The sequence below is a fragment of the Tilletiaria anomala genome (assembly GCF_000711695.1).
Source record: "Tilletiaria anomala UBC 951 chromosome Unknown K437scaffold_70, whole genome shotgun sequence".
NCBI classification, from domain to species: Eukaryota; Fungi; Basidiomycota; class Exobasidiomycetes; order Georgefischeriales; family Tilletiariaceae; genus Tilletiaria; species Tilletiaria anomala.
In genome coordinates this window covers 1-22,617 of record NW_013546952.1, presented here as the reverse complement: position 1 = coordinate 22,617, position 22,617 = coordinate 1, and the positions used below count along the sequence as shown (strand labels likewise).

The window sequence follows — 22,617 nt, the reverse complement described above, 5'->3', positions numbered from 1 at the left end:
TAGATGCATGCAACGCGCCCGTCTATGCTGTCCCTTTACAACGAAGCTTCACGCCTGGTGATTTCCATGCTTGGTTACGGAAGGCTGTCCGACCCTGAGACGGACGCTGAACGCAGACCGTGGCTCGTGTGCGAAAAGTGATGATTCAACCGACCATGCTGGGCACCGACGCCGACGAGCAGCAGTGGCCCGTGGAGCTGTGGGTGTACGACCTTTCTCAAGGCCTCGCCCGCCAGCTGTCTATGGGTCTCCTCGGCCGCAGCTTCGATGCCATCTACCACACTTCCTTGGTCGTCTACGGTCGAGAATACTTTTACGGACAGGGGGTTGATGTGACGACCCCTGGGCATAGTCATGTCCGTTCATTTACCGTCCTTGCAGTGGAGCGGATGTGGAACTGATACCCTACACCGTCTTTTTATTGTCACACAGCACGGCCAACCGCAAGAAAAGATCGATATGGGCTACACGTCGGTCGACCCGGACACGTGGAATGAGCTGTTGCAAGACCTCAGAGAGCGTTTCACCGCCTCAAAGTACCATCTGCTCGAACACAATTGCAATACATTTACGAACGAATGCATGCAGATCCTGACTGGCCGCGAGATCCCTGCACGCATCACCAACCTCCCAGCCGACTTTCTATCCACACCGTTCGGAATGATGATGCGTCCGCAGATCGACGCCATGTTCCGGCCAGCAAACACGAATCACCTTCCCGTCGCACCTACCACTGCAGGACCCGGGCCTAGCTCTGCGCTTTTGAATGTGGTGGCAAATCGAGCATTTGCCGGCAACATGGATGACAAACAGCATGTCCCTACGCCACCTGCTGCAACCGAAAAGAATCTGCGAAGTTGCACGAGCGATGCCTCTTCTTTTTCTATGCCTCCTGTAGCGGTGCATCCGCACGACAAGATCCAGCTCGCCTCGTATGCCGACAGCAGCGAAGCAACGTGGACACGACCCAGCCGATGGGATGCGAAACTGAATTATCGTACAGTATTATCGCGCATTGACGCGGCCATCTCAGCTTGCCCCGCAGCTGCTACATCTTTCTCCATCAAAGCCGAACTGCAAGACGCGGAGCGCATATACCGCTCCTCCGTCATTCCTGCGCTCGAACGCGCTGCTCTTTCTTCGACAGCAATCAGCTTAGATTCGAATCGCCTCGCGGACCTACAACGCGCCAACGCAACCCTTAGCACGCACTTCTCCACCATGGCGATTTTCCCGCTTGTCGAACTAGTGCGCAGCGTAGCTCTCACTACTCCCGACACGCTAGCATGGACGAGCGTTTCGCGGACAGAAGTGGCGTTCGGAAAGCATCTGGCCGAGCTGTTGCACGACAAGCCCAAGAACCAGGACGGCTCGCTTAAAGGCGTTAAAGTGCTGCAGAGCGGGCTGCGCATGATAGCCAACGGATTCTCGCATACAGGAGCGACATTGCCCAATGCAGCATTGCCTCTTCCAAGTGCACGCTCTTTAATCGTAGAAGGTGTGCTGCATCCGCATGGGGATGTGCGTGAAGCTGCCGCGTCCGCTATCTGGAACATGTGCTTGCTGAATGAAACGCAACGCGGTCAGCTGCTCGACGCTGAAGCAGTGTCCGAACTATGCTGCGCCTTAATCGAAGCGGTCAAATCCGAGGACATGTCAGCGTTGGCGTCGGCGAAGCTCTTGGCATTATTGCTACGAGCGCTGATCAAATTGCTCCACAAGAGTCTGTACTGGGAGGAGACGCTAGACCAGCTTCTGCAGGTATTGGAGCTGGATACTATCTTGGCGGGCAAGGTGGCACTCTTGAACAAACTAGATGGCGACGAGCAAAGGAGCCAGTTGCAGCATTTGATTACAGATATACGAGCTCTATACGCGAATTCATGATGAGTTCTTGCTCCGCTTCAGGAGCATCTCATGCGGGCTCTCGGCCAGTTATCATGACATGCCCACCGTGAAGCTTCCTTGCGGCGACTTCCTCGCGTCCCAACCTCTGTATTTCGCTACTGTTGCCGTCAGCGCCGCCGAGCACATGATCCGGCACTCGGTTCGCCCAACCTGAGCCTTTGATTCGTTCATGGAATGGCGGCAGCCCAAGGGAGAGCCGGCTGCTTCTGGTATTGTGTTCGGTCTCATTGTGTGGCGCCTTTGCTGTCTGCTTCATTGTCGCTGTATTGTTGGTGTTTCCAGGAGATCCGCACGCGATACGACGACGCCGCTCGAGCGCTGCGATCTTGCGCTTCTCGTTATTGGTTGGGCCTGGCGCTCGACCTGGTTGTCCATAGATCTTGAGAAGCAGAGTATCATTCGATTTTCGATGAGAGCGGGAGGCTGCAGGCTCTTGCTGTTCTCTAGATTTGCCAGGTGGGAACAGAGCCCGCCTTGCGCGCTGGATTCCACGCTCCAGGGTCTCAGGTAGGGGACCTGTAGGTTGCAGTGAAGCTTGCAACAAAGAGTCACAGGCCATCACTTTTGAATTGCTCGTTCTCTTTCCCTTCTTCCCTCCTTCATCGCTAGTAGTGCCAGTGGCGCTGCTGGAGTGGGTACCATGTGGAACATCAGCTACTCGCAGCAAGGACGCTTCTTGTTGAATCCGACGTGAGACGAGGTCTGCAAGATTACCCGCCTTGCGACGCTGACGCTGCGGTATCCGATTCTTGCTTGTTCTCCCTTCAGTGTGATGAGCGGTCGGTGCAGTAGCAGCAGCACCTAGGCCGAAGACTGGGAGACCCTCCGTTTGCGTGGGTTTGATATGGGCGTGCGCTCCAGCGACATGCACTGACGTGCCACTGGTCGGCTGAACGGAGCCCACATCTGTTTCCATGCCCATCTCGGGGATTTCCTGATTCTCAGCTTGTGCCTGCGGTCCTTCTGTTCCTTCGTCTGCTGTCTCTCCACGGTCGAATTCAAAGGCGCATCCGTTAGCATCATCGCTGCGACGGTTCTGACTACAGCTGCTCGTGGCTCCATCCATGACTGTGCCGGCAGGCGGTGCAGGTAAGCGTCGCTTGAAGCCGCAGTGCGCGCAAGTATGCTGCACGACGCTTCCATGCGCCTTCGATTCGTTGACGCGCACTTCGTCTGTGATGCCTGGTAGTAGCAGAGTGTCACATCGTTTGCAAATTGACCGTTTGATTGAGGGATCCCTGTGAGGTAAGAAAAGTAAAGGGAGCCATTGAGAGGCACAGGTTCTGCGTCAGAGGAACATCATATCGCTGATAAATGACATGAATAGACTGACAAGGAGATAACAGCTTTCCGAGCCAGCGCTTTCATCTCGCCGACACGCCTTCGAGCTAGCTCGGCCAAGTGATCGCTCGTCGCATCATACTTGTGTGTCTTCGATTGTGCCGCATTTTCTCCATGACTATCTTTGTGCTCCACTTTTTTGGGAGCTGTCGGATTCGCACGGTACATGAAGGCCTGCAGAGTGAGCACCATGGCGGACTGCAGCATGTTATTGAGCGTGCTGAACGCATCGAAATTTGGTGCTGTCTTGGGTATTGGCGGCTCCTGCAGCGCTTTAGTATTTTCCATGTTTTGATTTGCTTTTGCTTTGCCCTTCCCCTTGCCACCCTTAGCATCGCTTGCCTCACGTTGGCGACCGGGCGTACCGCGATCATGTCCTTTTCTTCGGCTTTCCTTTCGCTGATCTGACGCGAGAGCAGACAAAGTTTGGGTTCTTTCAAGCGAAGTAGGAGCTGAACCTCCTCCTTCTTGAATCATTCCAGAACCTGGCGCTAAAGCGACATGCGTGGGCTGCTGTCGATCATTCCAGTTGTCATCATCATCCAGTTCTGTGCCCACAGCAGCAGCTTCTGCTTGCCGCCCTCCACCTGCGCCGCCAGTGACAGCAGCGCCATCGACGGCTTGCTCGCCATACTTCCTTTTGCGACCCATGATACCAACGCAGTTCAGCTCTCTCCTGGAATGCGCATTCTGTACGGCACCAAGCTTTACCTCTGTTGGGCCGTCCAGATAGCAACGCTAACAAGGCAATGCGTGTCGTTAAAGGATCCTTATATCATACGCTTGCCATAGTGCGCGAGCAGCGAGAGCGATGCTGATGGAGATGTGCTATTCGGTGCAAGTCGTTCCTCCCCACGGCCTGCGAATTTTTTTCGGAGGATTTCCTCTGACCTCTCATTGTTCGGCTGCTATAAAATACACCATGGTATCAGCCTCATCGTGTGCAATCCCAGAGTGTGTGTTCGTCTTGCGTACAACGAGCACGATCTCCCCGTGTCCTCACCTGACAGTGTAGGAACAACAGTACCGCCTTTTCAATTAGCAACCATGGGCACCGCTGCTGGGTTCTCTGCCTCCAAGGGCAAGGCAAAAGCCACCGGCTCTATTGGTGCACCGTCGTCCAAGGCTCCGTCTCGCAAGTCAAAGGCGAGCTGGCGCAAAGCAATCGACCTCACCGATGTGGACGAGCACCTCGAGTCGCAGCGATTACAGGAGCGCCTCATTGGCCCCTCTTCCACCAGCAACTCTGCTGCCGGTTCGCTCTTCACTCTCGACCGTACCGGCGATGAGCAGGTTGCAAAACAGATCCAAAAGAGAGAAAAGGCCGGCAAGCGTCCGCTGAAGAGCTTGCAGATCCTTCAGGAGCGCTCCGCTGTACCTCCCGTTCAGGCACGTGCCCGTGCTGGTCTCCCTGCTTCTCGATCGTCCACCAGTAGCAGCGCTGCAGAGGAACGCCTTCGAAGAGCAGGTTTGACGTCTAAAGCTGCCAAAGACCGGCTGCGCCGTCTGGCACACAAGAAAGTGCGCGGTCCTCTTGGAGTGCTCGTTGAGGGCGAGCAGTCACGATTGCAAGATGTTGAAGGTCTGACAGTTCTCGCAGACAGAGACGTCTGGAGTGGCCAAACTGGTGCGAAGAAGGCTGGCAAGCGCAAGGCGAGCGACGAGGGACCGGACGACAATGAATGGATACAGGTGCAACATAACAAGCAACAGGCAGCTGTCAAGATTCCCAAGACGCTCTCCGCCCACACACTCCCCTCTACCGGCTCTGCAGCTGATCGGGTCTCCAAGAACCCCACCTCTCACGCGATAGTCTCCCTATCCCGCACGCTCCCTGCCGTTCCCTTGCCGCATCCGGGGACGTCCTACAACCCAGACGTAGAAACACATGAAGAGCTTCTCCATCGGGCGTTTGAGGTGGAGAAGGCGAAAGAATTGGACGAGGAGGCTCGACGGCGATTCAAGAAGCGCTGGGAGGAGCTGAGGCAAATCGAACGGGACGATATTATCGCTGATGAGAAGGAAATTAACAAGAGCTGGAATGGCATGAAGTTGGATGTCTCCGACGACGACGACGACGATAGTGGAGAGTCGAAAGCCAGCGCAGACGAGGGCGCCGTGGAGGCGTCTACGACGGCTGTCGCAGCCGGAACAGAAGCGGTAGAAGCAAAGAAAGACCCAAAGCGCAAGACGCAAGCGAAGCGTTCGCGTGCCTTGCGTGCAAAGGAGGAGGCGCGCCTTGCCCTTGAACGCAAGCGGACCAAACACCTTGCGCATCTCCTCACACAAGCGCCCTCATTGCGCAAGCAGCTGGACGCCATGCAGCGCGCACGCCTCACAGCCTCGCTCTCGCGGCGCAAAGCGAAGGAAGAGCACATCGCGCAGCACGGCCTGCAGGGCCGACGCATCGGCAAGTCTGTCGTCCCCGCCAATCTCGAAGTCAACAAGAGCAACGTGCAGCTCGGCGAGGATCTGACGGAAAACCTGCGTGGGCTTAAGACCGAAGGCAACCTCTTCCGTGACCGCTTCCAGCGCATGCAGGCGCGCGCACTTGTCGAGCCTCGCGCGCCCGTCATCGCAAAGAAGAAGCTTGGCAAGAGGGGCGAGAAGGAGTACGAGAGGCATTCGTACAAGCAATTCGTTTGAATGCGGCAGGGCCTAGCACAGCATGTACACTAAATGACGGACTGACTCAGCTATAAGTGCTTGTCACAAATACTGTGTAAGACTACAGGGAAAGTGTTCATTGGGAAGCCTGTTAACCCGATCCAAAAATACGGTATCTTCGCCAAATGTCAACAAGAGAAAATCCACAAAGACTGGACCCAATCTTGGTGCCCGCAAAGCAAGTCATGCTCGAGGCCCAGGTGAAAGGGATGGATAAAAGAAACAATGAACGAACGATAGACCCCTTGACTTGTTGCCCGCATGTGCCTTGAATAGATTGAAAGTGCTGCGATGGGGGGAAGAGGTTGCATGCATGGGATTGACATAGGACTGGCGGATGATAGGAGGATGGTGGTCGATGATCGATGGGCAAGGCGACGAGATGGTCGAAACGTGCTGTTTGCTGGATAATAGTGGTGTTCGTCTTTGTGGTTGTTTGTTGCACCATACAGAGACAGAAGTCTGAACAAACCTGCGACGAGGCTCGGCTCGGGAGCGGAACGAGACGAAATGCAATGCTAGCGAGCCATGATGCAATGTGGAGGGAGCGCAATCAAAAGTCGACACCAAGCAACAGCTGACCCGACGGACCGCGCTCGAGCGACTGCAGTTGACGCGTCGACCAGTCATCGCTGCGAAGTCGCGCAAGCAAACTAGCCTCGTTGGCCGACAAGGAAGCGCTGGCAGCGTGTCGCTGACTGAGGAAACGCGCATTGCTGCTGCTGCTGCCGTTACCAGCGCTGTCTGCCGTGCGCGGGCGGAGTAGCGCTGTCTCCCTTCGTCCAGAGGAAGGAGCAGTCGACGGGCGCGGGCCTCCGGAACTGGAGCGCATGATGCGCGGCGGTGGCGCGACGAGCGAGCCAAGCGGTTCTACACCTGCGGTACTGGCGGAGCCGGTGCCTGAGCCTGCAGCAGCAGTTGCAGGCCGGCGACGTGAGGCGTTGGTGCTTCCGCGTGAGGCCGTAGTGGCGGATTCATAGATGGGTGCAGCGGCCGCGAGACCTCCGACGGCTGGCGGCATGACACCTGGGCGTTTGCGAACGACGGCTGGCGCTCGCGCGGAGAGGTCGGCCGCGGATGAGGCATCACAGATCGACCGTCCATCGTCAGATGACAGATCCGATATGCCGACCGGTGCTGCTGCTGCTGATGTGAGTTGCTGCTGATCGTCATTCTGTGACATGTCTTCCTCAACAATCGTTTCGTCGGCGGGTTGCGCATAGCGCGCATTAGCTAACGCCGACAATGCGTTGGCCGGGAGGCCGCCATCGATGAAGCGCCTTATCCCAAGCGACTGCGACGCGTGCACGTCGTGGTCCGCCTGGCTGTATTCGGGCAGGCGGTCCGGCGAGTTGACGGCGGTGACAGTGGAAGAGGGTGAGATAGGCGATTGAGGGTTATTGCTGTTGTCGGCGCGGAGCGGGGTCAAGCCGGCGTGGGTAACCTGGCGCATCTCCTTTTGATCCATGGGCGGTGTGCGTGCGCTGTGGCCCGGACCGGTACGTGAGACAGCCGAGGAGGAGCTATTGCGGCGAGGCGAGAGCGCAAAGCTCTCAGAGTGGTAGTACTCGCCCTGTTTGCCACGCTGCTGCTGCTTGCTGCGGTTACCCCAGCGCGTGGAAAAGCCGCCCTTGTTGCTACCACCGCTCCCACCGCCAATATTGTGACCAGAAGCGTGATCGTCGGCGCCATAGTCATCCTCGTCGCCGTATTTCTTCTCATCGACTTGGAGGTAGCTAATGTCGTGCGAGATAACGCTGTGCGTTTTGCGGCTTTGGTGGTCGGACGCGCGTTCTTCGGCCTCCTGCATCAAGCTGGATGGGTAACGGCGGCGGAGCTCAATGACGACCTCGTGCTCAAAGTCGTCCGCCTGACGACCGCGGAGAAGCATCATCTGCGATTTGGAAAAGAGCGTGTATGGTGTAAAGACAAACGGAGTGCCGTTACCGGGGCGGTCCGTCGGCACCGTCTCAGCGGCAGCTGCGTTGACCAGCTCCGAGTACGAGTTGGGGCTTACGCGCGCCTCGGGCAAGACGGCCTGGATCAGGATCATCTCTGCCGGGGCCGTCGAGTCGTCGAGCGTCGACGGCACCTCGAGCACCTCAGCGCTGATGCGGGCTGTCTGCGCGATGCGCGGGTAGAAGCGGACCGAGTTGTGCAGCGCGTCGAGCGCAATAAAGAGCGCCGTCTGGAACTGTATCATCAGCTCGACATTCTCATCGTCGGTCGCGGCAATGTCGCCTTTGGCATCCTGCTGTTGTGCGGTGGCAAGGCCGTTCACGTAACGCCGCTGCTCGCCTGAACGGATCGATTCGCGCTCGCACACCTTCATCGCCTCCTCCATCGTCATCTGGTCGAGCATGCGGAGGAAGACGCGCATATCGGGTGTGATCTTAGCAACGTCCGGCAGCCGGTACGCGGGGATCTGATGGCGGGCAAAGTTGTACACAAGCACGTCGAGGCCTCCCTGTCTGCTCGTAGATGGACGGACGCCAAAGAGGCCTGCATATACGCCGCCAGGTTGGACGACAGGGCGCGTGCCGCGCTTGGCGTACAAGCGCAGCGAGTCGAGCATCACTTCCATCTCGGGCTTGGTCACCGCGACGCGGTCAGCGAGCACGCCAGCGAGGAAGCGCGTCTCGGTCATGCGGTAGCCACGCTGGCGATACTTTTCAGCATTCTCCGCGGCGTCCTTGGCGCCGCTGCTGCCAGGAAGCTCGCGGACGAGGAAAAGCATCAAGCCTTCCTCCTCGTTCTCGCCGTCGCCAAAGATGCTGGGGACATGGCCGTTGATCGAGCTCTCATCGTCAAAGCGCTCGAGCGTCTCGCGATGCGGCTTGAACTCGTGGCCATTGTTGGCCGCCTGCAGTGCCACCTTGCGCGTGCCTGTGGGGAAGACGCGGTCGTACAGGACGCCAATCTGCTGCAGGGGGATGTCGAGCTCAAAGCTTAGGTGGTTGGCCGCGTCAATGAAGCGGTCGCGGAACTCGGCGAGGGCAGCGGGGCCCTTGTTGGGCATGCTGCTAAGCGCGTCGATGCTGCGACGGCTCTTGTTGAGAGCCTTGACTTTGAAGAGACCGGCGCCGCCGCCGGAGTGGCGTTGCGATGCGCGGCGCTGCTCCTCTTGGTCCTTGGCGAAGAAAAAGGCGGTGATGGCGCGAAGGAATGGCGCGACAATGTTCCAGTCCCACGAGATGGAATAAAGCCACTGGAACGTCGGCTGGCGGTTGTCGAGATAATCGAGCATGTCCTTAATCTGGATCTGCGTTTCGATGACCATCATGGGCATGGTTCCGTCCTGCTTGACCAGCAGACGGCCCTGCTTGTCAAACGTGGCCGAGCAGACGACGACTTTACGCGCCTTGTTGCGCGCATCGCGCGCCGTGAGCACGTCCGAGACGGGGATGAAGGTCGAAAAGACAATGATGGCAAAGCACATGACGCCAATGGCGATCGTTACGACGTTGCTCTGGTAGCTTCCCGTGCTGAGGATGCCGGGGACCGCCGTCGGGTCAGGCGGGACATAGTACGACGTTCCGGCGGCGCCTAGGTAGTGCATGCCCGAGACGCCTGCACCGAGGATAGTTGCGCACACGAGCCGCTTCCACCAGCTGTCCTCCCACTGCGCGCGGAAGCGGAAGAACGAGAAGAGCGCAATCGTGGCGGCGACACAGCCGAGCAGGATGGAGAACGAAGTGTGAATGGGATTGTACGTGACGACAAAGTTGGCCTTGAATGAGGCCGAATAGTGCATTAGAGAGACGATCAGGCCGGTAATCACGCCGGAGAGACAGACGCGCCACATCGAAAATGAGACGACATCGTCGACAAAAAAGAAGGCAATGACGAGCGAGATGGTCGGAACGAATAGACTGAACACCGTGAAGCCGGGGCTGAACTGGACATACCAGCTCACGTTGGGGATCGGCCGGAGGGAAAAGTGCATGCCGATAAAGTGCTGCGGGAGTCATGAGACGAGATGGTTTAGCACACTTTTTCATAATGCAGGCTCACCACTCTACGGTCATGCTTGCACTCACCATGCCCCAGATTCCGACACACGCCATGACTGCAGCAGGGTGGAACAGTGCATGGCACGGGTACGGTAATAGCGTCAGCGGAGGAACAGATACGACGGCATCGCGGTCAACTCACCCGAGGCAGCCATGACCAGAAGAGTAATGTTGCGCGCGCCTTTGTTGCTCGTGCGCTTGCCGAGCAGCAACAGGGTTGAATACGAACCGAGAATGGCGACTGCGATGGACGCGACGATGATTCCGGGGTTGTAGACTTGAGGGATCGCATGCACCGTGTAGTACAAAGCTACATCTGTGAGGTCTGCCCGTGCCGAGTACACACAATGTGAAGAAAGTTGGGAGAGAAGGAGCGTGACCGTCAGCTCTAATCGGCAAAACTCGCTTGAGGCTGCTGTACTCACTGCTGGAGTGGAGATATGCATCTGAGACGGTTGTTGTGCCCTCCCCAGCTCGGACCCATACCGGGCTGGCGAGGGCCCCTGTAACCAGATCTAAAGGTGATCGGGCCATGGTGGAGAGCGCTTGCAAGGATCGGCGGCAAAGGCAGGCGAGCGAACAGGCCGTAGTCCAACGTTGCTAGCTAGCCAGCTCCTCAGCTGGCATGCGGTCGGACGACGAGGTGCGGCTTGAATGGCGTGAGGTGGATGTATGCGCGTAAATAGGAGGGGGAGTAGAGAAGACGTGGGTGGAGAGGGAAGGAAAAATGAAAAAGATGCAACGACGACGAGAGGTGGTTCGAAGGAGATGATATCGAATAGGACAACGATAATGATGAGGAGGTCGCTGCCGAGGGAGCGCCCTTTCAGTTTCCTGATTGTTGCTGTGCTATCTTTAAGCAGGTTGCTGAGTAAACACCACGAGTCTCAGCGAGTCAGTGGGGTCTTGACGAATGAGGAAACGATGCAAGAGCACCACAGGAAGTGTGGCTTCTGACCAATTCGCCGAAAGAGTAGTGGTAGTAATAGTAATCGTAGTAGAAGAAAAAGTGCGCAGGCTCTGCCGCAGAACACACGGTGCGAAACGTGGGTGGGAGGGATATTCCGATCGCTCCTACCACTCTCTGACGGCGATACAAACTAGGCGACGGGGAAGATGATGTGATCCAACCGATGGCAAGCAAACGAAAGCGAAAGCCAGAGCAGCCAGCCATTCCAGATCGAGGAAGAGGGAGTGGGTGAGGAGAACAGACGGGCCTGGGGCAGCGAGACAGCACCACACAGCAGACACCACCGCCCGCGTTCACCGTGTCCCATGACCCTGTGGCTGACAGGCGATGGCCATTTTTCTCTGTTGACATCTTAAAGTCACACTGTCTCCCCCGCCCCCTCGCAGCAGTCCACCCGTGATTCCCCTGCTGCAGCACAGTCTCTAGCGCGAATGGGAGAAACCGCCAAGAGTATGTGATTGAGAGGATGAGTATGTATGCATGGCACAGTGGACAGGGAGAGTGGCGGAGAGCAGAGATGAGATGATGTGGCTTGCAGCATTCAAGGGGGCGCACGCCCTGCCCCGGCGCCCCAGGGGTGGGAGGGATGGGGTGGAAAAGCTCCTCGGCTCCCCCTCCCGCGGCCGAGCGCAGCACAAATTGACATATTACAGAAACACCCCCCGGTCGGTTGGCATTTGCACGTTTGACTAAAAGGGAAAGAACAGCAAAGCAATCTCCTATCTTTCATCCAGTCATCCCGTCTCAGACTCCCTGCATCTCTTCCACCCCCTTTCCTCTCCTCGATCATTCTCTTTTTGGGCGTGTTGCCAGTCCCTTTTCTGCCGCACTAAGCCGCAAGTCTGCCACGCGTCAGATCGTCGCGCGGTTCTTGAATCCACAAAAGTGGATGGGATTGCATAGTCCCTTCTCATCTCTGTCTTCTATTTCCTGCACCGAGCGCGTTGTTGAGATACTGTCAAATAGGAGGACGATGCGGCTACAACTCTCTGTACATTCACAGTGTGCAGCATCATGAGCGCATGCATCGTTGACACAACTCAAACTCTTTTTCGCTCAACATGCAGACACGGACGAAAGGGAGTTTTCGCTGCGGGCACTAGCGCGGCAATAAGGTTTGAAAATAAGCAGTATTGCCTCTTGTGTGGCGCATTTCTCACAGGTTCCTCGACAAAAATAGCAGAACAACAAAGAGAGAGAAACGGCAGGCGCTGTACATTGCTCTGTCCACTATACCCGCCACTTAGGTGCTCGCATGCAGTGCCGAAAAAGAAAGTCAGAAAAGACATTGCATCACTCTACAACCTGCTGCAATAGACTGCAAAGTGCAAGCAGCCAATAACTGCTCGGTTCTGGGTCGCTCAGGTGAATTCATATGTACAGACAACCAGATTGCAAAGGGGAAGAGTGCGAAATGTTTGAGATATAATAGTAACGATTTCTGTATACTCTTATCTCATATAATTCAAACCCAAAGCCGCTCAGAATCCGAAAAGGGGAAAACGCCCTCGTTTCGTTTCCATGGGACCTGTCGCGGCCGTGCATAATGCATAGAAACAAGCACACCAAACACGCGTGGTGGCCCTTATGTACAAGTTTCATCAGTACAGTTTAACATGCATGCAAAGCTTCATCCATGCATAGTCGCATAAACTCGTTCACACAGGGCATATGTTGTATCGTCGATGAAGATAGCTTTCCTTTCTGGGGTGCTTGGGCCTTTCTGTTTCCGTTCAGTAATGCGTTGGACCGCGTTAACCCATCACTGGCTGGACTGGGCCAAAGCAAGTCTGAGGGAGGTGAGACCGAGAGTATGATACTGAATCGATGACATTTTACATTTCGCATTTAGCATTGATCCTAGGTATATGTATACCATATATATGCATACAAATGTCTGTGCATACATACTCTCGACTAGCAGAGAGTCTGAGACACTGAAGCCTGATATCTGTGTACATTGAATGCAGGGTTGGAAGCCGGAAGAAGGTGCCCTGGCGTGGCTGGTGAGGCGACGAGAGGGGGTGGCAACTCGCGTTTCGCAAAAGGGGTTGCGGCCACAAGCTACGAGCGACAGCTGAAGACTCGAACAGAGTCAAAGACTCGAACAGAGTCAACATGACCTTGCAACCTCACGTTGTACTCCAAGCCCACCCTTCCTCCACCCTCCCCTTTCCGACCTCTGCAGTCCGCGCGTTTCTTATTTTAGATTTCTCACGTCTGGATCCCTGATCATGCAGCAGCAGCGAGGTGCATCAAGGAACAGTGTGTTCATTTTGCTCAATCCGCTGGAGCCTGGAAGCTGGGCTGGTTTGAATTCTGTTTTTTGGTAGCCACTGGGATCGACCCAAGGGGCCACGATGCAGGACGCCACAATGGCGTGCCCATCCAAACCCAATCATGACTTTGCTAGTCCCCTCCCTCTCGTTATTGTCGGGTGACACACCGCGCGACGCGACGCGATTGGGCGCAACAGCGAGAAGCGTGACTGCACAGCTTTTCGCCGTCAACTTCCAGGCTTAGCAGTTTGGTCGGAAGGGTTCATCGATCTTCTGTAACCGGATCAAGCGAGCTGCAAGCGGCACAAGCCAATTTGAATATGTATAGCATCACCACCAGTGTCATCAGTCAACATGCCAACACTGGACAAGGCAAGTGAAGACCCTCTGCATCGTCTGGGGGAGTGGGGAAGCAGGTCTGCTTGCGCTTGGCCGTGGCCGCGTCGTACCCTGTTGCAGCGCTCCCCAACGGGCGTATCGCTCGGCGCACCTATCGCAGCTGACCGACGGCAGCTCTGCTCAGCCTGTAGATGGCAGACAAGAAGATCCATTCACCCCGCTCTCTCGCGCTTGCACTCGCAGGCGCTCGTTCCACGAGTGTCGAGCAGCTCAAGCGCTGCGCGAGGAGATGTATGCACATACACATATACATCTTTCTCCAGCGTTCAGGCCGTGTTGCGCAAGACGCTGGAAGACTCGTTGCATTAGGCACGATATGGTCTGCGGAAGGTCTGCACTCTCTGCTGTGCGCTTGCATGTGTACACACTGCAAGAGCAACGCTCGGACTTGCCGTGATACGCGCACCTTCTAGCCGCTACCTCGTTGTCAGTCAACCGCCTTTGGCAGCCTTCAACGCCGCCATACGCGCCTTCCTCTCCTCTCTCTGTCTCTGCATCTCTGCGCGCTTCTCCTCCTTCGTGAGCACCTTGACTGCTGGCGCTGGCGCCGGCGCCGATACGGGCACCTCTTCCAACACATCATCGAGCGTTCCCCAATCGTGCTCTGCGACTGCTGGCTCCGCTGTGGCTTCCCCCTCTTCTTCGCCTGCCGGGGGTGTTGGCATCGGTGACGGTACGTGTGCTTCGAGAGTTGCAATCAGCGGCGCCGGGTCGATGAACGCCGCAACCGTCAGCTGCATCGAGTCGCTCATGCCTGCGGCCGCCGCACCATCTCCACTGTCTGGCGCGCCGCCACAGCCCGTGTCCCAGCTGTCCCCCCACGCATGCTCATCCTCTGCGGGCGCCTGCTGCACAGCCAGCGCCTTGCGATGGATCCTGCTGCTCAACGGAGCTGCCGCTGCTGCATTCTCCTGCAGAATCGTGTTCGCCAGGCTTACCTTCTTCCCAGCACCGAGGGCGAGCTTCTTGGAGCCGCCAAGAATGCCAGGCAAATTCGCTCTTGCAGCAGATGCACCTGCAGCACATCGCTCGTCCATTGCCTCCCACTCTCCCGCGTCCTCTGACGGGTCGGGAGAGAACACCGTAGTAGACGCCGCAGATGAGGACGCCGCGCTGCTGTGGGCCTTGAAGCCGTTGGCGCGCTGCGGCGAAATGGGCAGCACTGGCGCTGCAGCAGATGATGCAGCTGCCGGTGTCAGCGTGGCGGAACCGCGCAGAGCGCCAGGCCTGTTGCCATCCATGCTCGTGTTCTGCAGCTCGGATGCGGAAGTCTGCTTGCTGAACTGCGACATGGCGGACGACATAGCCCAGCCGGCCAGGACGGACGCGGCGTTCGTCGCGCTCGCCGCCGTCGGATTGAGCCGCAGCGACGCAACCGCCTGCGCTGCACTGCTGACATCCGTGCCTTCACCATCGGGCGGGAGCGCTGTCTCGGGCAGCGTCGCTGCGACCTCGCGCACGCGCTTGAGGAATACATCCACTGCCTTGTTCGCTTGATCGCGCACAATCTTTTCTCGGTCCATCAGGCATGGCATTGCAGCGGGCAGCACCTGTCGTGCTAGGTCCTCCGCATCGAACGCATCGCCCGTCGCGATGAGCGCCATGAGGCCGGCGACGCGCGCGTGCACGAATGTGTCCTTCAGCGAGCGTGCGAATGCAGGGACAAGGACCGTCTTCTTGGTGTTGTTGGACAGGAAAGGCACCAGCCGCCCGATCAAAATGGTGGTGTTCGTTCGAATGCTGGGCTCCGAGTCCGTTTGCGTCTTAGCGAGGACTCTGAGGAGCTCATTGTTGAGGATTCTGTCGCTCAGTTTAGGCGCCAGCGGGAGAATTGACTTGAGCGTCGCCTCTCTGATGGCCGCCACTGAGTCGCAGAGCCCATTGATTAGTTTCGGCCAGATCTTTTCGACGACCATCTTGTTGTCCAGTCGATCTGAGTAGGCGTCAAGGTTATCCAGCAGTGTCATGCGCATCCCTCTATCTGGGCTCATGTACGCTGTCTCGATCGCTGGCGCCATGAGGACCCGCCACTCAGTGTCCGACATCGACTTAGCCAAACGTAGACAGAGAGGAATCAATTTGGACCCTTGGAACAAACTTGGTGTCGTGCTCTGCGGATTCGGTTGGAATGACAGAGCGTTCAATAGCACGGGGAGGACCTTGTACTGAACGAATGGTGCAGGCAGAGCCTCGGGTGATGACTCAAGCATCCTGTCGAGAGCAAAGACAGACGCAGATGATCAGCAGCTGCGCGCTCTCGAACGCGCACAGACGAATGGCTATCGCAGTACACTTACCTGACAATGGCGCCTCTTTCGCTTTCCGCTGCCAGCATGAAATTGTCTATCCCAGCTGCGACCTGCACAAGCCTGTTCGTCACGAAGTATCCGCCTTCCGCCTGACCCTGCTCGAGGAATTGCGTGGTGGAGGCTCTTGTCTTAGCATTAGGCGTCAACATGCGCTTGAACATGCTGTAAAAAGGCGCGGGGACCTTGCCTTGTGCTGGCACACCTGCTGTTGGCGGCAGGGTGCCATTGTAAGCCTCAAACCCGGCTATCGCCAAACCGTAGGAGTCAATCACATAAGCAGGCATCCCTATCAGCGCCTTGCACCCCCCCTGCCGCGCTTCAGGTGGCAATATTCGCGCTGCGTCGGGTAGCAGGTTCCCCATTATATAGAACACTCCTTGGTCCTCCTTGGTTGACGTCAGCGTCTCGAAACCTCCGATCTTCCACTCTCCTGAAGAGGCGATGAACATGCTCTCCACACGCACATTCCCGTGTATTGAGTTTGCATCGACATTGATGAATTTTAGTGCGTTTGCGATTCGGCTCAGACCCCATCCGACCCATTCGCTCTGCGACGGAAGCTCTTCCTCCAGCATGTCCGCCAATGGCTTGACGACCTCCACAGCAATGTAGACAGCATTCTGTGTCTCTACACTGTCATAGAAGCGCAGCACATCCGGGTGCCGCATGATCCTGAGCTTGCGTGCGGCATTCTGTGCGAGGGGCAGCAAGGCGCGGCGCGGACTGTGGGCCGGCTGAGTGGCATCAAAGATGAGGATGCTAACTGCGCTGCCATCGTCACGCTTGCTTCCAGCGTGCAAGGACCAGATGGTCTTGCCTTCGAAGCGGGTATTCTTTTCGCCGATGTTGAAGTTGGGGAACGGCCCGCCGGTCTGCGCCAATACCGCCGACGTTAAAGACTTGAGGTACTCCATCTTGCCGAAGGCGATCGCGTGGTCCGCCTATGGGCAGGTATAACAAGCTAGTGGCCGTCTCTTCCCCGCCCTTTCCCGCCCAGGGAATTCACCGTGCCTATTGAAGACGCCCCTAGCTCCTTCGCTCGCATCAAGGGATGTAGCACTGAGTTGATCAACCTGGAGGTACTTGAGGGCAATACTGATTAGCAAACATGTTGGTCGATGGTGCGGCGCTTCCCTCCTGTTTTGGATATATCTCGTAAAATAAAATAGACGTCACAAGACGCCGGCGGCCGAAAGACGCGCAAAAGAAGTCACCGAACAAATGCCGCCGCCCTGCTGATCTCCATCTCATCTATTCCCGGCGAGGGATGAGAAGCGAGAAGAGGGGAGAGAGCAACTAGAGTAGACCAAGTGGTGGTAATAAAGAATAAAGAATAAGGAACACGCCGTACGTATGTCGTAGAGTCGTGCGCAACCGTGCTGGCGCATTGCTTTCTCCCAGGAGCAAGCCAGTTAACCAAAGCATGCACCAATCAATATTCGGTATTCTGTATTAAAGTACTCAGTATTGCTCCTCTAACGCGGGCACTGATCCTCCATCCCCTCACCCATTCGAGCCGGGTTGCGCATCCCGCACCCCTCTGCTCCTTGGAGTTGCTACGAAAGCCCCGAGCGACGCAAAGGATGGGCCAGCCCCGGTTGCGTAGGCCGTGAGCTCAACAAATATGGATCAGCGGAAAGCACCTCCATCAGCCACGAGATCAAACAGCGACTCCAGTGGCAGGGCGAACGACGCGATGGTCCCAGTCGAGAATGACAATCCAATGCGAGCGCCAAGTGCAGCATCCATGCTGTTGCAAGCGTCGCCCGCGGCCAAAGGCGCCTCCCACCGACAGCAAGCGCTGAAGGCGAGTGGCAATCATGCCGCTCCGGTGATCGCCAATGGGCATCATGCGGCCATTCCGCAAGGTCAGGCAGGGCCCTCCAAGGTGGCTTTGAGCTCGCAATCACCTACATCCAGCTCGAATTCAGGCATCGCCGGGCTTCCGGTGCGATCACCAGCCACTGCTTCTACTACTTCTGCAATGGCACCAAGCCCAGCGCTGCACCAACTGCAATACCAGCTACAGCAACAGCAGCAGGGCAGTCGGAAGTACGTGCCTCCGCTGAGTGCACGGGCCATGGAGAAGCGACCCATGCTCGACTTGCAAATCCCGCTGGAGAGGTTAGAAGCCGAAGTACAGCATGAGCCCGAGGGCCTTATACCATTGACCGACGTGGTCACGAGACTGGCGAACTATGGCTACGAGAGCTTGCAGAATTTGGGAGAAACGTGAGCTGTCGGCCGTCCCATGGAATATCTGCGAGTGCAATGATGCCGACTGCTCACTTCCCCTCTTGGCCAGCATGAGCTCCCTCTCAGGTGAACAGCGTCGAAGCAAGATCTACAACACGGCTCTCGAGGCCCGCCGACAATTCATCAAGCTGCTAGTGCTTTCCATATGGAGCAGCAAGGCCCCAGGCATCATTAGAACGAGGGTTGGTCACTCCACGCATGTGATGGCTTCCATGTGATGCTCACGCTAGATGCAAACCCACCCTTGCAGGATCTGATTGGCCTAGTTAACGAGCAATTCAATCAGAGCAACGACGTTGTTCAAGAGTTGACTGCGATTCGGCGATCGCTTCCCAATTCAAGGTGCGTGCGAGGCAGATCATCAGCACACACACCATCCCACTGATGCCCGTCGCACACCTTTTTTTAAACCAGAGCCCGCCAATACGATCTGGAAACTGCGGCAGATGTCCTGAATACAGGCACGTACTCTCGTGCACCTCATTCAGTCGGAGGGTTCTACGAAGTCCAAAGAGAATACACTGATGCAGAGGCGAAGCAGATTGTTGAGGAGCTCAACGAAGCCATCCAAATCCGTCTGAGCTGCGGAGAGAATCTCCCGGATGAGTTGTGTGACTACTCGATCGTGGATGGGAGGGCCATCTTGCGCGCCTCGAATCTATTCGAAGCGTCGATTACTCTCTCTGGCAAAGACCCACAAGATCGATGGTACCTGCTGTCCATCGAATTCGATATCTCTGTCGTTGGGACTGGCTCACAGCATTTTCCACGGCAGCCGAGCAAGTTGCAGCGAACGCGAATCCAGACGCAGGCGGACGCTGTCCTCACGCCGCGAGGTCTCGAACCGGAAGGAGGCCTCGTAGCAGAGACGGAGGCCAAGCCGCCAGATCGGGACATGGCTGGCTGCAGTTCTGATCCAGAGGCTCTGACCCGGCTTTTTTCTTTCCTTCGTGAGTGCCAATAACGAAAGTTTCGCCGTTGGCAGTATCTGATCTGCTTTTTTCTCGTCTCGCTTTCAGGCACGTGCGCTTTGGGTTATCAGCTCGAAGCCTTGCATTATCAGGCGCGACAACTTGTTTCACAAGAATGGGGCGCAAACCTGGCGGTCGAGTGGCATCCAGGACGGTCTTTACAGCTCAGGTATTGGAAGTGGGTTTGCTGAGTGTATCAGTTGTGTGCTATCAGGTGCGCTAATACTGACCTCTTCACCGTGCAGTCTCCTCGTGCCTCCAGCACAAAATCGATCGCAAGCAGTAGCACGGAAACCGCAAGATTTGCTCACGAGTGGTGTCATCATCATTGAAGTCCCTTCAGAAGATACGGGTTCTAGCGATGACGAAGGGGAGGGCCTGCAGCGTCGCTCAAATGCAAGACTGACAGTAAAGAGGCCCGCCTCGAATGTTTGTGGCGCAGATGATCCACAAGTGGTAGGTGCTCGAAATACTAACTTCGATTAAGCCGGAGGTTGAAGAAGCATCGCTGCCCTTTCAGAATTGCAAAGAGCTCGATCTCGGGCAGATCATGCGCACCGTGACGGCCGAGCAGGCCCAGCATAGTCTGCTGCGTATCGTGAAGGCCGCGCTCCCAGCTGACGAGCCCACAGCACTGTTGGACATCGCCCGGCGGCGGGTGAGTGTCGAGCTCGCGCTTCCCGCAGGACGGAGCCTCGAAGTCAGTTTGTCGTGCGTGTCAGGGAGGCTGGATCTTCATCTCGCCGACAACGCAGAAGGCCGCCAGCCGACAGCCCTGGCCAAGGCGCTTGGTAGCTTTGCGGGTCTGCTGGCAGACAGCACTGCGCGCGTCAATGCTGATCCTCGCCGTTTTGCGGATGTCTGGAGGGCGATCAGACTCGAGGTCATGATGCAGGATACGGAGCAGCGTCTCGCCTTTGCCGGACTGCAGAGTACGAGGAAGCTTCCATTTGCGGATGGAGGTGAGTTACCAGTGTAGGACAAGAAAGCCCCCCATCTCGCCGCTCATGTGTGTCACGCTTTACAGAGGTGCTCAAGCTGGATGGGATGCGCCGATTCGCATTCATTTATGCTCCTGTCGACCGTTGGCCCTCTTATTATCTTATTGTCGCTATTTCAGCCGAGGACATTAGGGTCGGGCTCATCTGTGCGGACTTCTCTCCCTCGGGTGGAGCGCTATTCACCATCCATTCGATTGAATGGATCGACCGGGAACGGATTCGCGAAGCGGCGGGCGAAGCTGCCCACGCATTCCCCCTCATGCTGACCGCAAACGAGATTCGGCAGGCTCACAATTACTGCATCGCCATCATTTGCTACTTTAGGGTGGAGCAGCAGCTCAATAATTGGCAGGTCCCCTTCGCTCGCGTGCGTTCGTGGCCACCCCAGCTGCAGGAAGAGAGACAGCTTGCAACGCGCGAGGTCCATCCGTCCAAGATTGACGCGCTCATACCGTGCCTCTCGCTCAACAGCCAGGAGCTCCTAGGGGAGTTCAGTGAGATGGTCAAGCCCAATGTCTTCCTCTGCATTGACGACTGGTGGGAGCGCACCAATGTGCACGCACGATTCGCTATCTGCTGGAAAGCGAATCTGGGCATCTCTGCCGAATCGACCAACACTCCGGAAGGGTTACGCGTCTCTTACGATCCCAGCACGAGGATCATGCGCATCTCGGCATCCGACATAGATCGCTGCGTAGACGCATTCAAGCTGTTCGCTCTGCGCATTTCGCGCGTTGCCGTCTTGGCGAAGGCGGTCGCACGTGTGCAGAAGCGTAAAATCATCCCAAAGCTCAGGCTCAACGAGCTCAGTCTCAGCCAGATCAGCTTTGAGTACTGCGGCGGCTTCACAGCCACGGTGCGGTGGGTGATGCATCTAGGCGGACAGTGGCAATATCGTCTCAGCCTTCTGGCGCGAGACGCGGCGGAGAACCCGCACAAGCTCATCGAGCGCCATTTAGAGGCTTACTTGAACAACACAACAACTTCCTCGTCCGTCCACTGGCTCCGCTTCTTGCGTGTGAGTCACTGTCTCTCAAATGGCCGTTGGAGAATCGCTTTTGACACGTACTTGTTTCTAGCTTCTCCGTGATACCTTCCCAATGCTCGATTCTCTGCAAGCACTTCAAAAAAGCGGCGAAGGAACGTCCCAACAGCTCACAATTGAGGCTTTGAGCGTATCGCAAGTCCTGGTCCTCTTTCGGAAGAAGTGAGTACATCAACAGGTAGGATCACGTAGCGCTGGGCCGTTCAATGACCGAACTTGCGTCAAACCGTTCAGCTGTGCTCTCGACATTCGCCTCATCTCAGGCTCACGCCTGCTGCTTTCGGACGGGTATCGATGCGGCTTACACTCTGGGCAATACCCTACTCTGGGCTTCAACCCGCGCGCGCCTCGCGTGCAGCTCCCAGAATTCTGCAAGGTCGTGCAGAGCACATATGAGCAAAGCAAGCTTGAGCTTGAGCCTCTGGTCGCCAAACTTGCAGAGGAAAGTGCTTCGCCGGAGGCAGCAATAGGCAAAGGAATCGATTCTCACGCTGCAGCGCGTAAGGGCACTGTACAGCCGCTCGTAACGAACCTGCGCCACAGCCTTTTGTGCCGGGCAGACGACGAAGTGGCACGACCGATCGTTACCATGTTGGTCACACGCATCCTTTCTGGCCATACAATGTAATCCGCTGCGAGTCAAGCATCAAAAATACGGCGAAGGTGTCTCCCATACTTTTCTGTACTACCGCCGAGGTGGAGGCCTTGAGTCTCTCGCTTCCTTGCTCGCTGCCCAGACCGGACCGCTGTCATCCTGCTCTCGCGCTCGCTGAGAATCCGAGATACTGCCACTTCAGCCGACGTACGGCATGAGTCGTAACCAAGGGTCCCGTACTCACTGCTATTTGTTCTGCGAGCGCTGCCTTTCGGGCAGCCGCTTGTCGCTGCTGGTCCACTTGCCGCTTCAGATCAGGACTCAATTTCTAGCGTTGCATCAAAATTTCAGGCGAGTGAGTAGGTAGGGTGGGGTCAGATGCTGTCGTCGCTCCAGTCGGTGGACCGTCGGACACTCACGTCGTAGAATTCTTTCTCAGAGGGAGTCGTCCCTGTCGGACAAGGAAAGGTGGTTGTGATAGCGTATCAGCAGCAGCAGAGCGAAGTACGCGGTTGCGACTGCACTCGGCTCACCCTTCATGATCGCCCAGCCTAGAGCGACGATGGCTGCGCCGCCAAGTATACCTCGGCCCCAAGGTACTGGTTTGCTCATGTTGATTATGTCCGCGATGTTGTCACCCCACTTCCTTGATCCTGCCTACCAGAACAAAGCGAAGAAAAGGCTCGATCCATATCTCAGGTTGGATACATATATCCTGTGGCAGAACGTAGAATCATGGATCGATTTAAGGGCTTGTGTGGTGTGCCCAAAACCCGCTGCAGCGCCTCGCGTGACTTGGGTGCTCACGATGATGTCAGCAGCAATCGCATATCAACCGACGACCAACCAGAACAGCATGGTCG

The 22,617-nt window shown here is 56.7% G+C and overlaps 7 protein-coding genes across 7 annotated transcripts; 3 read left to right on the top strand and 4 right to left on the bottom strand.

Annotated features, from left to right (window-relative positions):
* Positions 1–155: 155 nt before the first annotated feature.
* K437DRAFT_226229 (DUF862-domain-containing protein) lies at positions 156–696 on the top strand (the record flags this gene model as incomplete). Its single annotated transcript, XM_013386575.1, has 2 exons — positions 156–356; positions 433–696. Coding segments are annotated over 2 exons (465 nt in total), but the record flags the coding sequence as incomplete, so codon positions are not given.
* Positions 697–1,833: 1,137 nt separating this feature from the next.
* K437DRAFT_275164 (Rpr2-domain-containing protein) lies at positions 1,834–3,978 on the bottom strand. The gene is made up of 2 exons (XM_013386574.1): positions 3,242–3,978; positions 1,834–3,146 (listed from the first exon to the last, which is right to left on the bottom strand). The coding sequence occupies exons 1-2, from the start codon at positions 3,898–3,900 to the stop codon at positions 1,916–1,918; spliced, it is 1,890 nt and encodes a 629-aa protein (XP_013242028.1). The 5' UTR covers positions 3,901–3,978; the 3' UTR covers positions 1,834–1,915.
* A 318-nt stretch (positions 3,979–4,296) lies between these two features.
* K437DRAFT_291245 (P60-like protein) lies at positions 4,297–5,895 on the top strand (the record flags this gene model as incomplete). The annotated part of the gene is made up of 2 exons (XM_013386573.1): positions 4,297–4,777; positions 4,850–5,895. 2 exons carry the CDS (start codon positions 4,297–4,299, stop codon positions 5,893–5,895), a joined length of 1,527 nt encoding a protein of 508 aa, XP_013242027.1.
* A 460-nt stretch (positions 5,896–6,355) lies between these two features.
* K437DRAFT_164180 (uncharacterized protein) lies at positions 6,356–10,643 on the bottom strand. Its single transcript, XM_013386572.1, has 4 exons — positions 10,355–10,643; positions 10,072–10,254; positions 9,957–9,985; positions 6,356–9,874 (listed from the first exon to the last, which is right to left on the bottom strand). The coding sequence occupies exons 1-4, from the start codon at positions 10,461–10,463 to the stop codon at positions 6,470–6,472; spliced, it is 3,726 nt and encodes a 1,241-aa protein (XP_013242026.1). The 5' UTR covers positions 10,464–10,643; the 3' UTR covers positions 6,356–6,469.
* A 3,068-nt stretch (positions 10,644–13,711) lies between these two features.
* Positions 13,712–17,137, bottom strand: K437DRAFT_257872 (ARM repeat-containing protein). Its single transcript, XM_013386571.1, has 2 exons — positions 15,875–17,137; positions 13,712–15,788 (listed from the first exon to the last, which is right to left on the bottom strand). Exons 1-2 carry the CDS (start codon positions 16,798–16,800, stop codon positions 14,009–14,011), a joined length of 2,706 nt encoding a protein of 901 aa, XP_013242025.1. The 5' UTR covers positions 16,801–17,137; the 3' UTR covers positions 13,712–14,008.
* Positions 17,138–17,325: 188 nt separating this feature from the next.
* Positions 17,326–22,197, top strand: K437DRAFT_275160 (MED14-domain-containing protein). Its single transcript, XM_013386570.1, has 11 exons — positions 17,326–18,118; positions 18,192–18,324; positions 18,393–18,484; positions 18,557–19,092; positions 19,162–19,291; positions 19,359–19,569; positions 19,634–20,075; positions 20,141–21,132; positions 21,194–21,321; positions 21,394–22,082; positions 22,174–22,197. Exons 1-10 carry the CDS (start codon positions 17,511–17,513, stop codon positions 21,785–21,787), a joined length of 3,666 nt encoding a protein of 1,221 aa, XP_013242024.1. The 5' UTR covers positions 17,326–17,510; the 3' UTR covers positions 21,788–22,082; positions 22,174–22,197.
* Positions 21,746–22,485, bottom strand: K437DRAFT_257870 (uncharacterized protein). The gene is made up of 4 exons (XM_013386569.1): positions 22,288–22,485; positions 22,174–22,205; positions 21,999–22,082; positions 21,746–21,928 (listed from the first exon to the last, which is right to left on the bottom strand). Exons 1-4 carry the CDS (start codon positions 22,364–22,366, stop codon positions 21,845–21,847), a joined length of 279 nt encoding a protein of 92 aa, XP_013242023.1. The 5' UTR covers positions 22,367–22,485; the 3' UTR covers positions 21,746–21,844.
* Between the last annotated feature and the right edge of the window lie 132 nt (positions 22,486–22,617).